The following is an 11,030-nucleotide window of genomic DNA, read 5'->3' as shown; positions in this document are numbered from 1 at the left end:
CTGCAAAGTTCTGGTCTAAACTAGGCAGACCAAAACCTGAAGCTTGCTGCCTCTTATGATGGGAGAGTATTTAACTGTATATTCCAGCAAGATTCATTGTGTGTTGAGAACAAAGCTGAAGGCTTTGTACACTTGGATAAAAAGCAAAAATCCTTATTTTTTTACCTGAGTGGGAAATAACTGCAGTCTTAAAAGGTTTCAAAAGAACTGGGTCTTGTCTATGTGAAATTAGAAAAAAAACCAACAAAACAAACAAAATACCTTCAGAACTGATCTTGGAAAGAAAAGCAAAAAGGAAATATCTTTATTTAAGAAACATGCTCAACCAATTTTTCTGATGGGGTAAAGTTGTAATTTCTATCTCCAAGTCTAAGGAAAACAGCTTTGGACAGAAAACAAAGCTTTGGAGGGCAGATTCATCCTTAAATCTTAACAGAAAGGACTGAAAACCAGTGGACACAGTTCTTGGCTAGAGCCAAGAGTTCATATATTGAGAAAGCAGGAATTGGATCTAGGGTGTAGATATCTTGCCTAAATACCCCTCCAACTTGACCAGGCTGAAGAAGTGGCAAATAAGTGCAGCGAAAATTTTCAAGTCTGCTTTTACTGTTTTCATACAGTGTTACACAATCAATAGGACATAATTATCTAATTAAAAGCTTGCATAACTCTACTAGAGTAGGATTTATTCAAGTAATTAAAACTTTTTCAGAATTATGTAGAAAAAAAACATTTCAAACCCTTTTAAACTGAGTTGTAGGTCCTTTCTTCACTTTGTTATCAGATAAGCCAGGTTAAGGGTACAAATTTTTGTAATGATGCAATACTTATGAGAACATAACAAACACCAGAAAGTCCTATTCAAAATTTGCAAGTCTTAAGGAAAAAAAAGAAGTTTTCAATGCAATTACAAAGAATTACTCTGTTGGCAATCTGGAATTGTGAAACAAGAGGATTTGGAATATTGATCAATAAAAATGAAAACAAAAAAACTACAAGACATGCAACTTTTCTTATTATTTCAAAAGTCTTACTAGACTACAGGTAGAAGACTTGCAATACTGCTGTGTAATTGCTTATATGTAATATTTGCTGATATATATATATACGAAAAAAATAGTTTTCATAATAATCAACTCTAGAAGACAGTAAATAGTCAAATTAAGGAAGAAAACTATTTCCCTGAGATGCAAATCAGAAGAGCATGAGTAGTTGCCATTAGAAAGCTTGTTTATCACATAAAAATAATATAGAAACCAGCAAAATGCATTTAGGATGCAAATCAGTAGAATTGTCAGGATGATAAACATAAAATCCAGGCAATGAAAGGTTTCAATACAAATTATTTGATTCCTGTCCACTGAGCAGTCATGTTTCCTCCTATTTATCTGAGAAGCAATAATCTTACAATATTTCACACCATACATGCTGTCAAGCTCCATAGGACAGTTTTGGGAACATGCCTAGTCAATAATGAATTTTCACAAATAATTCTTCATTTGCAGGCAGGAGAGAAGCCCACCATGGGCACTGGGACCTCTGTTGTGAGTGCTGTTCTGGATGGGCATCCCATGGCCCACAAGGACCTGTGATGCTGACATTGCTTTTCTGCTTACAGCCCTTGTATTCAAACAACCCACAGACAGGACAGGTACAGCAGGGAAGTGTATTTAACAATGGAAAAGAGGAACTGGAAGGTCACAAAGAGAAGGACTGCACAGAAGGCTCTTAAAATGTAGGAAATAGAATCAGCTTCAAAAAATGCAGAAGAGAACAGACTCTAAAGAATACAACCTAAAAATGATGTAACTTGTGAAAATACTCTTACACCAAACTATATGGAAAAACAAAGTAAAAATATATTAAATAGCCATTTTATGTGGCAATAATATTTTGTCTGAGCTTCCCACTGTTTAACACTGAACATGTAGTATTGTGAGGTTGATATATTACTTTTCAATTTGGGTCCCTTCTTATCAACACAAGACAATAACAAAAACTCTCTTCATGAAATTAACATACTAGTTAAATGGACTTGGTGAGTATTATGATTAGATGTTATTATGTGCCTCTCAAATAACTGATTTTTGATTCACTCTATTTAGCATGATGCTGAAGATGCACTAACTGGCTGCATCATACTACAACATGTAGCATGAACTAATTTTTGTTAATCAAGAAATAATTTCAAAATTGTTTTTTTATTAGGTGTCTGAAGACATTGATTGCAATCTCTGTCATACCTCCAGGGGAATCACATTATTGTATTACTTAATTAGAAAATGTTTTTCTTCCTTTGAATGTTTCAGGTGGTAAAATACAGAACAGTCACAGTGGATAACTGTAGAGAGGGCTACAGGGATTAATGAGTGACCTTGAATTGGAATTTATGTAGTTTCAAAACCACTGATTACAGGTTACCTGAGATTTGGGACTAAGAAAAGTAAGGATATGTTAATTTACTAAACCATAAAACACTGTACAAGCATTAGCAGTTTCATTAATTGCTATATCTTTGGTTCATTTAGTACTTTTGCAGTAACATGAAATCTGACAGGCAATTTCAAATTTATTTAACATCACAAACAATAGAATTTTAAACCCTCATGAAGAAGTGCTCACTGAAATTAATACAGAATATGAGAGATTGAAAAAGCAGAAGAGAGGCGAAGAAAAAACATGCATTTTCCCACTTGGCAGTCTTAATGGAAACATGAAACAAGTTATATGCCTAAGCACATTCCAAAACTGTTTTCTGAAATATGCATACAGTTTAAACATCTATCTTGGGGTTTTCTCATGGGTGCATTAAAGCTTTTTAATGAGGGAATAGGTGCAGGTGGCCTATCCTTAAAGTCACAGTTAAATAACCTTTTTTAAAAGTGTAATGAGTCAGTATCTTTAATGCTCCATTTTCACAACACTGCCATGACAGGAATACTTATTACACACTCCTTTTTTAACAGTACTTATGGTGGATGAAAGAGCACCATTCCTCTTGGGGCTGTTTCTCCCAATTGTTCTCCCTTTTAAGTTACTTTCCTCAATATTCTTGTATTCCTCCATCTAACTGCAGAGTCATACACTTGTCAAAACTTCTTCCTCTGCCTTAAACATGTTACTCAAAGAGAAAACCAGGACATGCCTGATAAACTTCAGCAAAGCCCAAAATAGATTAAAAAACTCTCTTATCCCATCAGAAGTTTCTTAGTGGTGTACAAGTTTAACTGTTCAGTCAGCTATAGAAAACTGAGGGTGCCAACTGTATCTCACTGCTAAGCCACAAGAAGGCTGTGTGTGCAGCTAAACCTGGAGGCTTCAGGCAACACTAGCAATATAAACAGTGAAAAAAGACATGTGAAACAGCACTCCCAGGGATGCACTGATCTTTGGAGGTTGGTTTTATACATGGCAGCAGTATCCAAAGTCTTATTGTGATACAAACTTGAGCAAGCAACAAAATGAGAACCAGATTGTCCACATAAAATCAAGACCAAATGCAAAAAAGACCAGTGACTAATGTATTGCCAAGCCACTAAAGCAGATGAAAAGTAAACAGCACAGATAGAAAAGTAATGGAAACTTTAGCTGCACATGCAAGGGAGTGAGAGACAAAAGAAACATCCCATGCCAATATTTCCCATGGCACAGGGAAGCACAGCTATAAAGGCAAACTACTCCAAGGGAACTCCTAGTTTGGTATAGTATGTAAAGATGCTCTCAAATTCTATTGCCTTCTTGATGCTGAAATGAGAACAGGAGATGCAGTCTAGTCCTGTTCATGGGAAAATGGTCGAGGAATCAGAAGACTTTAGCTTCACTGTCAGAAAAGGCAGAAATTGCTTTTTATATAAAAAACCCAAACCTGACAGTATCAAGGGTCAATGAAATAATGCAAGAAGAACTGATCTTCAAATTTCTAAAGGTACTTTCTACCTACTTCATTTCATTAAAAATTAATGGGAAGACTAGTGTGTCTGAAATAAAGACACAAGTCATTGAACTTTTCAGAAGATAGAAAAATGAGTAAAGAAATGACAGCCTGGCACTGCATACATATGATACCATGGCTTCTCAGTTTCTGACAAGTAGGAAAGACATCCTGGCCTAGATCAGTATTTTAACAAATAGAGCATGACTGTGACTTTGCTCAGTGTCTGTAACAGCACTCTTCCACACTACAGCTGCAACAAATACTAAATCCCCTAAGTCTCCTCTCATGGGGAAGGTAAACATACATCCATTGTCAGCCTGGAATTAAGTCTATTTAGATCACATGCCTTCCAGTCCCTCCTCTAGAGGGCTGGGGATTGAAGGAGAAGAGGATGTAAAACAAACGTGATTTCAGTGTTTATGTTTGTCATGTTCTGTGAACCATTACAGGCCCTTGCAACATCATCTGCTTCTTTAAGTATATACGTCTTTAATTGAGTTGCTAGTGTTGAGTTCTCAAGTGCTAAATCAATTGCTGATTACTAAGTGTTTCTGCAACCATGCATTAATCAGCCAAGGAAGAGCACACAGTCAACAGCCTCTAAGACAGGAAAGCCATTTCAGCACATCTGGTGAGTGTTCAGAAAGTACAATCAGCATGCAAACAACCAAATGCAAAAAGGAAAGCAAAAGACAGGAAAATCCAAGGTACTATTTTAAACATAAACACAACTTCGTAACCATCTGCATCTGGCTCCTGAAACTGAACAGTTCTTTACAAGTTATTGTGATGCCAGTTAATGGCACATGTACTTTTATCATACTAGGTGTCAAGTATCAGGGCTTAAACTTTCCATTGATCATTAAACAATCCCTCCCTAGACCTCAGCAGACAGAATAACATACAACTGGACTGATAGATATGGAGCTATAGCTGTATCAAATGAACTAAATATAAATAAATCACAACTTATTATATCTAAAAAAGCTTCAGAAAGCTCTTGGATGACACTGGCATATCTTTATAATTCAATAGCACAGATATGACTATGAGGGCTGAAAGACAACCTAAAATTTATAGCTTAATAAATATGTTTTAAATCACGAGAACAATTGTGTCATGCTCATAGCACATACCATGAAAAATATCTGCAGGGAATTAAGTTTTCTCCCATCTAACCAAAAGTGTTTAAGAATTGACTCAGGCGAGGTGTTATTCCCCATGTTGGGAATTTTTTTGCACTTATGTAAACTCTTATTTCAGTATTTAACAAAATACCATCAGCAGATTTGAAAATTTTGCTGACAAAATTATCACAAGATAGAAATTTTTTTTTCTTTTTTGATTTTGAAGACATAGAGCAGCAGTCACACAGATATTTTTAACAATATGGTATTTTAAAGTTTTAAACATAAATTCAGCCAAAAATTACCTCCAATCATTTTTTGAAACTAAAGTTATTATGTAGATCACATGTATAAAAAAATTATGCGGAAATAAAGGAAAACATCCTTTGTGTCACTTCTGACCTTTTTAATAGGAGCTGAGACTTCGCAAAGTCATATTAAAATGACAGTTTATTTTAATTAAGAGCGTATAAAATTAATTGCAAACTGTAACAGGCAATCCATTGTCTTATAAAACTTTTGCCATTGCCTTCGTTCATAAATTTTTGTTACTCACATAGCAAAAGAATACAGAGGTATCATCAACTGCTATTTCAGACACTTTGACTTTCAATCCTTTCATCGAATTTATCCCATGCATCATGGTTATGCTCCCTTTTCCCTGCACTGAAATCACCTCATAGCCTCACTACTCCAACCCTTCATTTTTTTCTACATAATTATTGCATTTGTATCTACTTAATCTTACATTAGCACAACTAAGAGCACTGATGTGCAATGCACATGACCTAGTTTAACATAGACCTACTGGAATGATGTCTCTTGGTAAGGTACAAAAGTTGATAGCGTTTGGTGGATACAGTTATGTTCCTAGATTTGTTATGTTTCCTAGAAATATGTTCGGGTTTGTTTGTTTTTCTTTATTTTTGGCTGCACAACTGATTGAAGAATCCTCTAAGAGGAAAGTAGCTTAGTCCAAACTTCTGCTTGAAGCAGGATCCAACAAGCTAAAGCTGCTAAGGCCTATGGCCAGGGAAGTTCTGAGTACTTCCAAGAGTGCAGATAGCTCCAAACTCTTTGGGCAACCTGTTCTAATATTTATTCATTTATATAAATCTATTTTGCGGCAGAATTCACTTACATATTAAATGTGCCGTTGTATTACTCCTACTGTATTTCTAATCAGGAGGAACTTTGTGACAGGAAATGTTTGTGGGTTTCTTTTTTAAATATTGAGGTATAACTAAAACAATATAACTATGTCAAAAAATAATAGCTTGATTTATTAAAGGAATTGGTAAATTTATTTAGATTATAGATACATAAATCTAAATAGAAATTATTATAGAAAATATATTTATTACAATTAATAGTTAATATGTATAGTTATCAATATTGTATAATTTTGTTATAGCTAAGTGTTATTTAAGCAATATGCATATTAAGTGCACCAACAGTAAGAAAAGCACTGTCTAGGGACAGAATTTACAAATGGCTGGCAAATTTACAAGTTTACATCTTGAGTCTTAAATAACAAATGAGACACCATTGTGTTCAGACAAAATAAATAATAAACTACAAGGTATTTCCTAATAATTATTAATAACTTTCTTCAATTTTTTTGCCAAATGCAATTATGAAGTTCATTATTTTAAATGAAACAGGAATGCATCTATCACAAGAGACTTAAAAGTCTGTTTGGGTTAAAAGATAAGTTTAATAACAGCATTCATAATTAAAAACAAACTAGCTACCATCCCCAATAAGGAACATAAAATATTAAAGAATTGGCTAAATAGATTTTAAATCTAGCATGAAAGTTGATTACCTATCACTGAATGGTTCCTGAGTGAGCAAGCATCCATAATTTCCCATTTTGACTGTGGCACTTAATGCAGTATTTATAATTTATGGTGCTCTCTTCTCTAATCATAGTTTAGTAAAATGACACGACAGCTCCTCATGGGAACAATGACCTAGTGAATATCAAGGGAGTGTACAGACACTACTGGAAAATGGTCATCACCATTACAAGCATACTTTTACATTGCCCAGATTTCTAAACATCCCTTTAAAGAGAAAAGGTGCTCACCCAGGGCAGGAATAAGGTGGCCCAAAACACAGCTTAAAAGCAGTCCATCTTTTTTTAAAATTTTGCTATAGGCACATTAAGACATGCTATTGATTTGCACACTTCTCTAATATTGTTCCCACTTATAAGAGAGGGGTCATTAGGATCATTCTGCAATGCAGCCTGCATTTTTAGAGGTCCTGCCTAGATTTAAGTAACTCTCAGGCAGTCATTTAAAAATACTTTTGCTGTGATCATCTAGAGGAACTGCAGAAAGCCTTGGAAATTCTCAGTGATGAGGAACCCACACTTGTTCCTTCTTACCTACTCACCCAATGTTCCTGAGATCTAATGACTCCTTTCAAAGACAGACAAAAAAAATTTAAAAGTCATCTAGAAAATGTCAGTTGTAAGCGACAATATGCTTGTGACAAAGTTCCTAGAAAAATCTCAAGACCCTTCAAGCGCAGAACAGAGTTGTTCATCCTTAGCTGGCAGGCTTAGATGTCTACTAGAACCAGCATTTGCTGTCTCTAGGCAACAAATAGGTCTGACAAGGGGATTAAAGAAACAGAGTTTGAGAGGCTACAATTTGAACTTTGGTTGGCTTGTCACATTCTTACTGTTACATCAATACTGCATTGCAACAGATAAGTTAAATGATCATTGCATGTTAATTACATATTAATCATAATCACTGGAAATAGTTCGGATGCTAATAATTATTGTAACACTATCATAATAAATTCATAATAATTTTGGATATAAGAGTTACATCCATGTACTTACTGGAGATGCATGGACTTGTGTTATTCTTAACTGGTTTTCCAAATCTTGAACTTTATTTTTCAGTTCTGTGTTTTCAGTTTCTAATTCTTGAATCTACAAAGCAAGTGGTTATTCCAACAGCTATTGGGATATTCATTCAACAGCAGCATTCATTGACAATAAGTTTTAACTGGTATCTGGTGATTTAGAAGCATGGTTTAGCTAGTTATCGAATTACAAAAACTAATTACATTTCTGCATCTTTCATATTTCAACCTTGCTTTTCTTTTAGTGACCTTGCGAGACTGCAAAACATTAACACAGTTATAAAGCTTTTTTCCATTTTTTTTTTAATTGCAAGCTGTTGCAACTTCTAGCAGTCAGAAAAATGCTGGAAATGATGCTGTTACAGAGAGCAGATAACACCAATACAGTAGCATATTCTTCTATAAGAAACATAGTTCAGAACTTACTCTTTTCTGTAAACCTGCAATTTGTTTCCTTGTTTCAACATCTTTTCCTCCAGATTCCAGAAATTTCCTGTAAGCTAAGTCAAATGCTTGACCAATTGTTAAAGTTATCTCTTCTGCCTTTACATAAAACATAAGATTGAAATTAGTATATAGAGATTTTATATGATTGCCTTCATTTCAAATTATCACATTCTTTACATCACGTATTATGTTCTAAGGGTTTGCTTCATCCACCACAAAGTCAACAATACAAAGGAGCATACGAAACATTCTTCAGCAAAATACCTCGACACAAAATGCTAAGAAAGCAACTTAAAAATACTTCAGATAAAGAGAGTCTCAATAGGCAGAACACAATTAGCTAATTTTTAATATAAATTTTGCTTCTAAGTTCTGTAAATACAGATATTATGTCTTTTCCTGATGATTTGAGGAAAATACAGGCTTTTCAATCACTAAACAAATCTCGTTAGTTGTAATGGAATCTTGTTTTCATGTTAATTTTGACCACTATTGCTTTTAAATATGGATTTCAATACTTATTTTTAAAAGTTTTGTATTTTTTTTCAATCAGTTCAATGTATTTATCTGTGCAAGTATTTCTAATTACAAAAATCCAACCAAAATTTGCATTTGCCTTTCAACTTTGCTCAAGAAAGTTAACACAGCAAGTAACAGCTTCTAAATTTTTTCAGATAATTTGGCAGGGGAGCAAAAAGAAAGGAAAAAAATTAATCTAGCTAAAACTACACCAGAATTTTCTGTTCTTTATTGAAATGAAAACCTGAAATTGGCTGTTTCTCATAAAAGCAGAAGTTCTGCTCAATGACGAGAACATTTTTCCTTCACTACCTGCAAGAATGTGAAGGGCTGGATTCACAAAAATAGTACAGAACATGATGCTCCCAGCCTTTTATTCATTAGTGCAACAGCAAAACCATTCAGTGAAGGCATGTGAAGACCTAAGTTCTGCAGGAACAGGGAACTAACCCCTCTATCTTTGTACTGGGAAAAAACCCCAAACATACAGCCATCTTTACTGAAAAAGAAAAAAAATTACCAAGAAATTATTTTCATGAAGTTAAACTGCATTAAACTCAAAAAAAGCTGAACTAGGACTGCTTTAGAGCATAAGTGTTTGGTTATTAAAAGTGTAATGGACATTGGGAGTATGCAGTCCTATCTTCTTGGAAGGATGAAGGTTGGCTGAAATGAAAAGTACTGAGGCAGGATCCTGTGAAATCTGGGAGCACTAACAAAGGAAGAGAGAAATAGAGGGGAAAAATGTACAGTCAAGTGAAATATCAGGACAGAGAGAAGAAGAAATTGCACATTGGTCAGGAACAAAAAGGGTACTAGTGTGCCAAGAGTGCAAGGGCAGTTAAAAATTATGGGAATGTATGAAAAAAGAGGTGTGGGACAGAAATTTGAAGAGAAATTAACAGATATGTATAGCAGTTCTGAACAATAGTTACTGAAGACACTGGAGCAACGGAGGTGGACAACAAATAATCAGAAACACTATGAATTATGCTAGATAACTGCATATAAATAAAAGTAAGAATGTATCTTTTTCCTTAGTATTTTCTTTGTATATCTCAGCTACTTGATAATAAAACTAAAAGAGAAGATCCAGATTATTAAAAAAAAACCAAACCTCAAACATCCACTTTCAGTGTTGATTCCAGTGTTTTTATTTGTTAATTACTTTCTGCCAGGGTAAACACATGACCTGTTTCAGACACCCTTCTCTTCATTTCCGGTCCTACAGTATTATTTTTTTCTGCTATTGCACATTTTTGAACAGTTGCCCTGTTCTATCTCAGAGACGAGATAATGTCAGTGGCTTGTGCAAAGAATTCTCTGGTTGAGCATCACAGCATTAACAAATTTGAGAGACGTGGCAAGTGGGTGGGCAGAGAAGGGGGAACCTTGCTGTAAAAAATCATAATGTAAAAGCTGAGACAGACACTTGAGCAGAAGAGCCTGTGAGGGTATCTCAGCCATGAGGCTGCAGCAGTCTCTGCTCAACAGCTGTGCAAACATTTCAAGCTTGGTGGGATGCAGTCTGTTCTGAGAGCACTGTAGATGCTTGGCCTAGGACATTGAGCCGAGAAGAATCATCCCAAAAAACCACCTTAGATCAATGAAGAAAAAGACTGTTCTTCAAATACATGCATCTAAGTTACAAGACACCATACTAGCATGAAAGACCGTATCTTAAAAGTGACCCTGATTAAAAGACAGGCTACTTGCCTTATTAGCCATTTCTGTTTTATTTCAAAGCAGCCCAATCTAAATCCATAAAAGCCACCCACATTTTTTTAAAGCTTATTTCATACTTACACACTTTTCACTGTCAAATACATAGCACAGATGCTTATTTGATTCTGAGTCTTTGCATATGAAAGTAAATATTCTCTTGTCAGTTTTATCATCAGCACAGAATGATATCCTATGCAGCTGACAGTTGTGCTGGACTTCCTGCAAATAAAGAGTATTTTAAAGAAATTACTGTACCTGCTTAGGATAAAGATGCACAAAGTAAACCTCAGGATTTCTCAACATACACAAGAACAGGCAAGTAGCAGAAACATTATTTGAACGTCTCTTAAAGCACATGAAAGCACCCAAAAAAAAGGACTTAAAGCATAACA

The 11,030-nt window shown here is 34.8% G+C and overlaps 1 protein-coding gene across 2 annotated transcripts in view; it reads right to left on the bottom strand.

The window, feature by feature from the left end:
* The window catches only part of GULP1 (GULP, engulfment adaptor PTB domain containing 1), a 63,467-nt gene that overhangs the window by 17,682 nt on the left and 34,755 nt on the right, over positions 1-11,030 (bottom strand). For both annotated transcript variants that reach the window (XM_009995231.1, XM_009995230.1), the window contains exons 4-6: positions 10,720-10,857; positions 8,374-8,490; positions 7,922-8,014 (exon numbers count right to left, since the gene is read on the bottom strand). In XM_009995231.1, coding sequence (XP_009993533.1) covers positions 7,922-8,014; positions 8,374-8,490; positions 10,720-10,857 — 348 coding nt within the window. The remainder of the gene's footprint in view (positions 1-7,921; positions 8,015-8,373; positions 8,491-10,719; positions 10,858-11,030) is intronic.

This window comes from Chaetura pelagica, unplaced genomic scaffold (genome assembly GCF_000747805.2).
Source record: "Chaetura pelagica isolate M959 unplaced genomic scaffold, ChaPel_1.0 scaffold33, whole genome shotgun sequence".
Classification (NCBI taxonomy): Eukaryota; Metazoa; Chordata; class Aves; order Apodiformes; family Apodidae; genus Chaetura; species Chaetura pelagica.
Note: the sequence above shows the minus strand (reverse complement) of the source record. Positions and strands in the feature narration are given on the sequence as shown.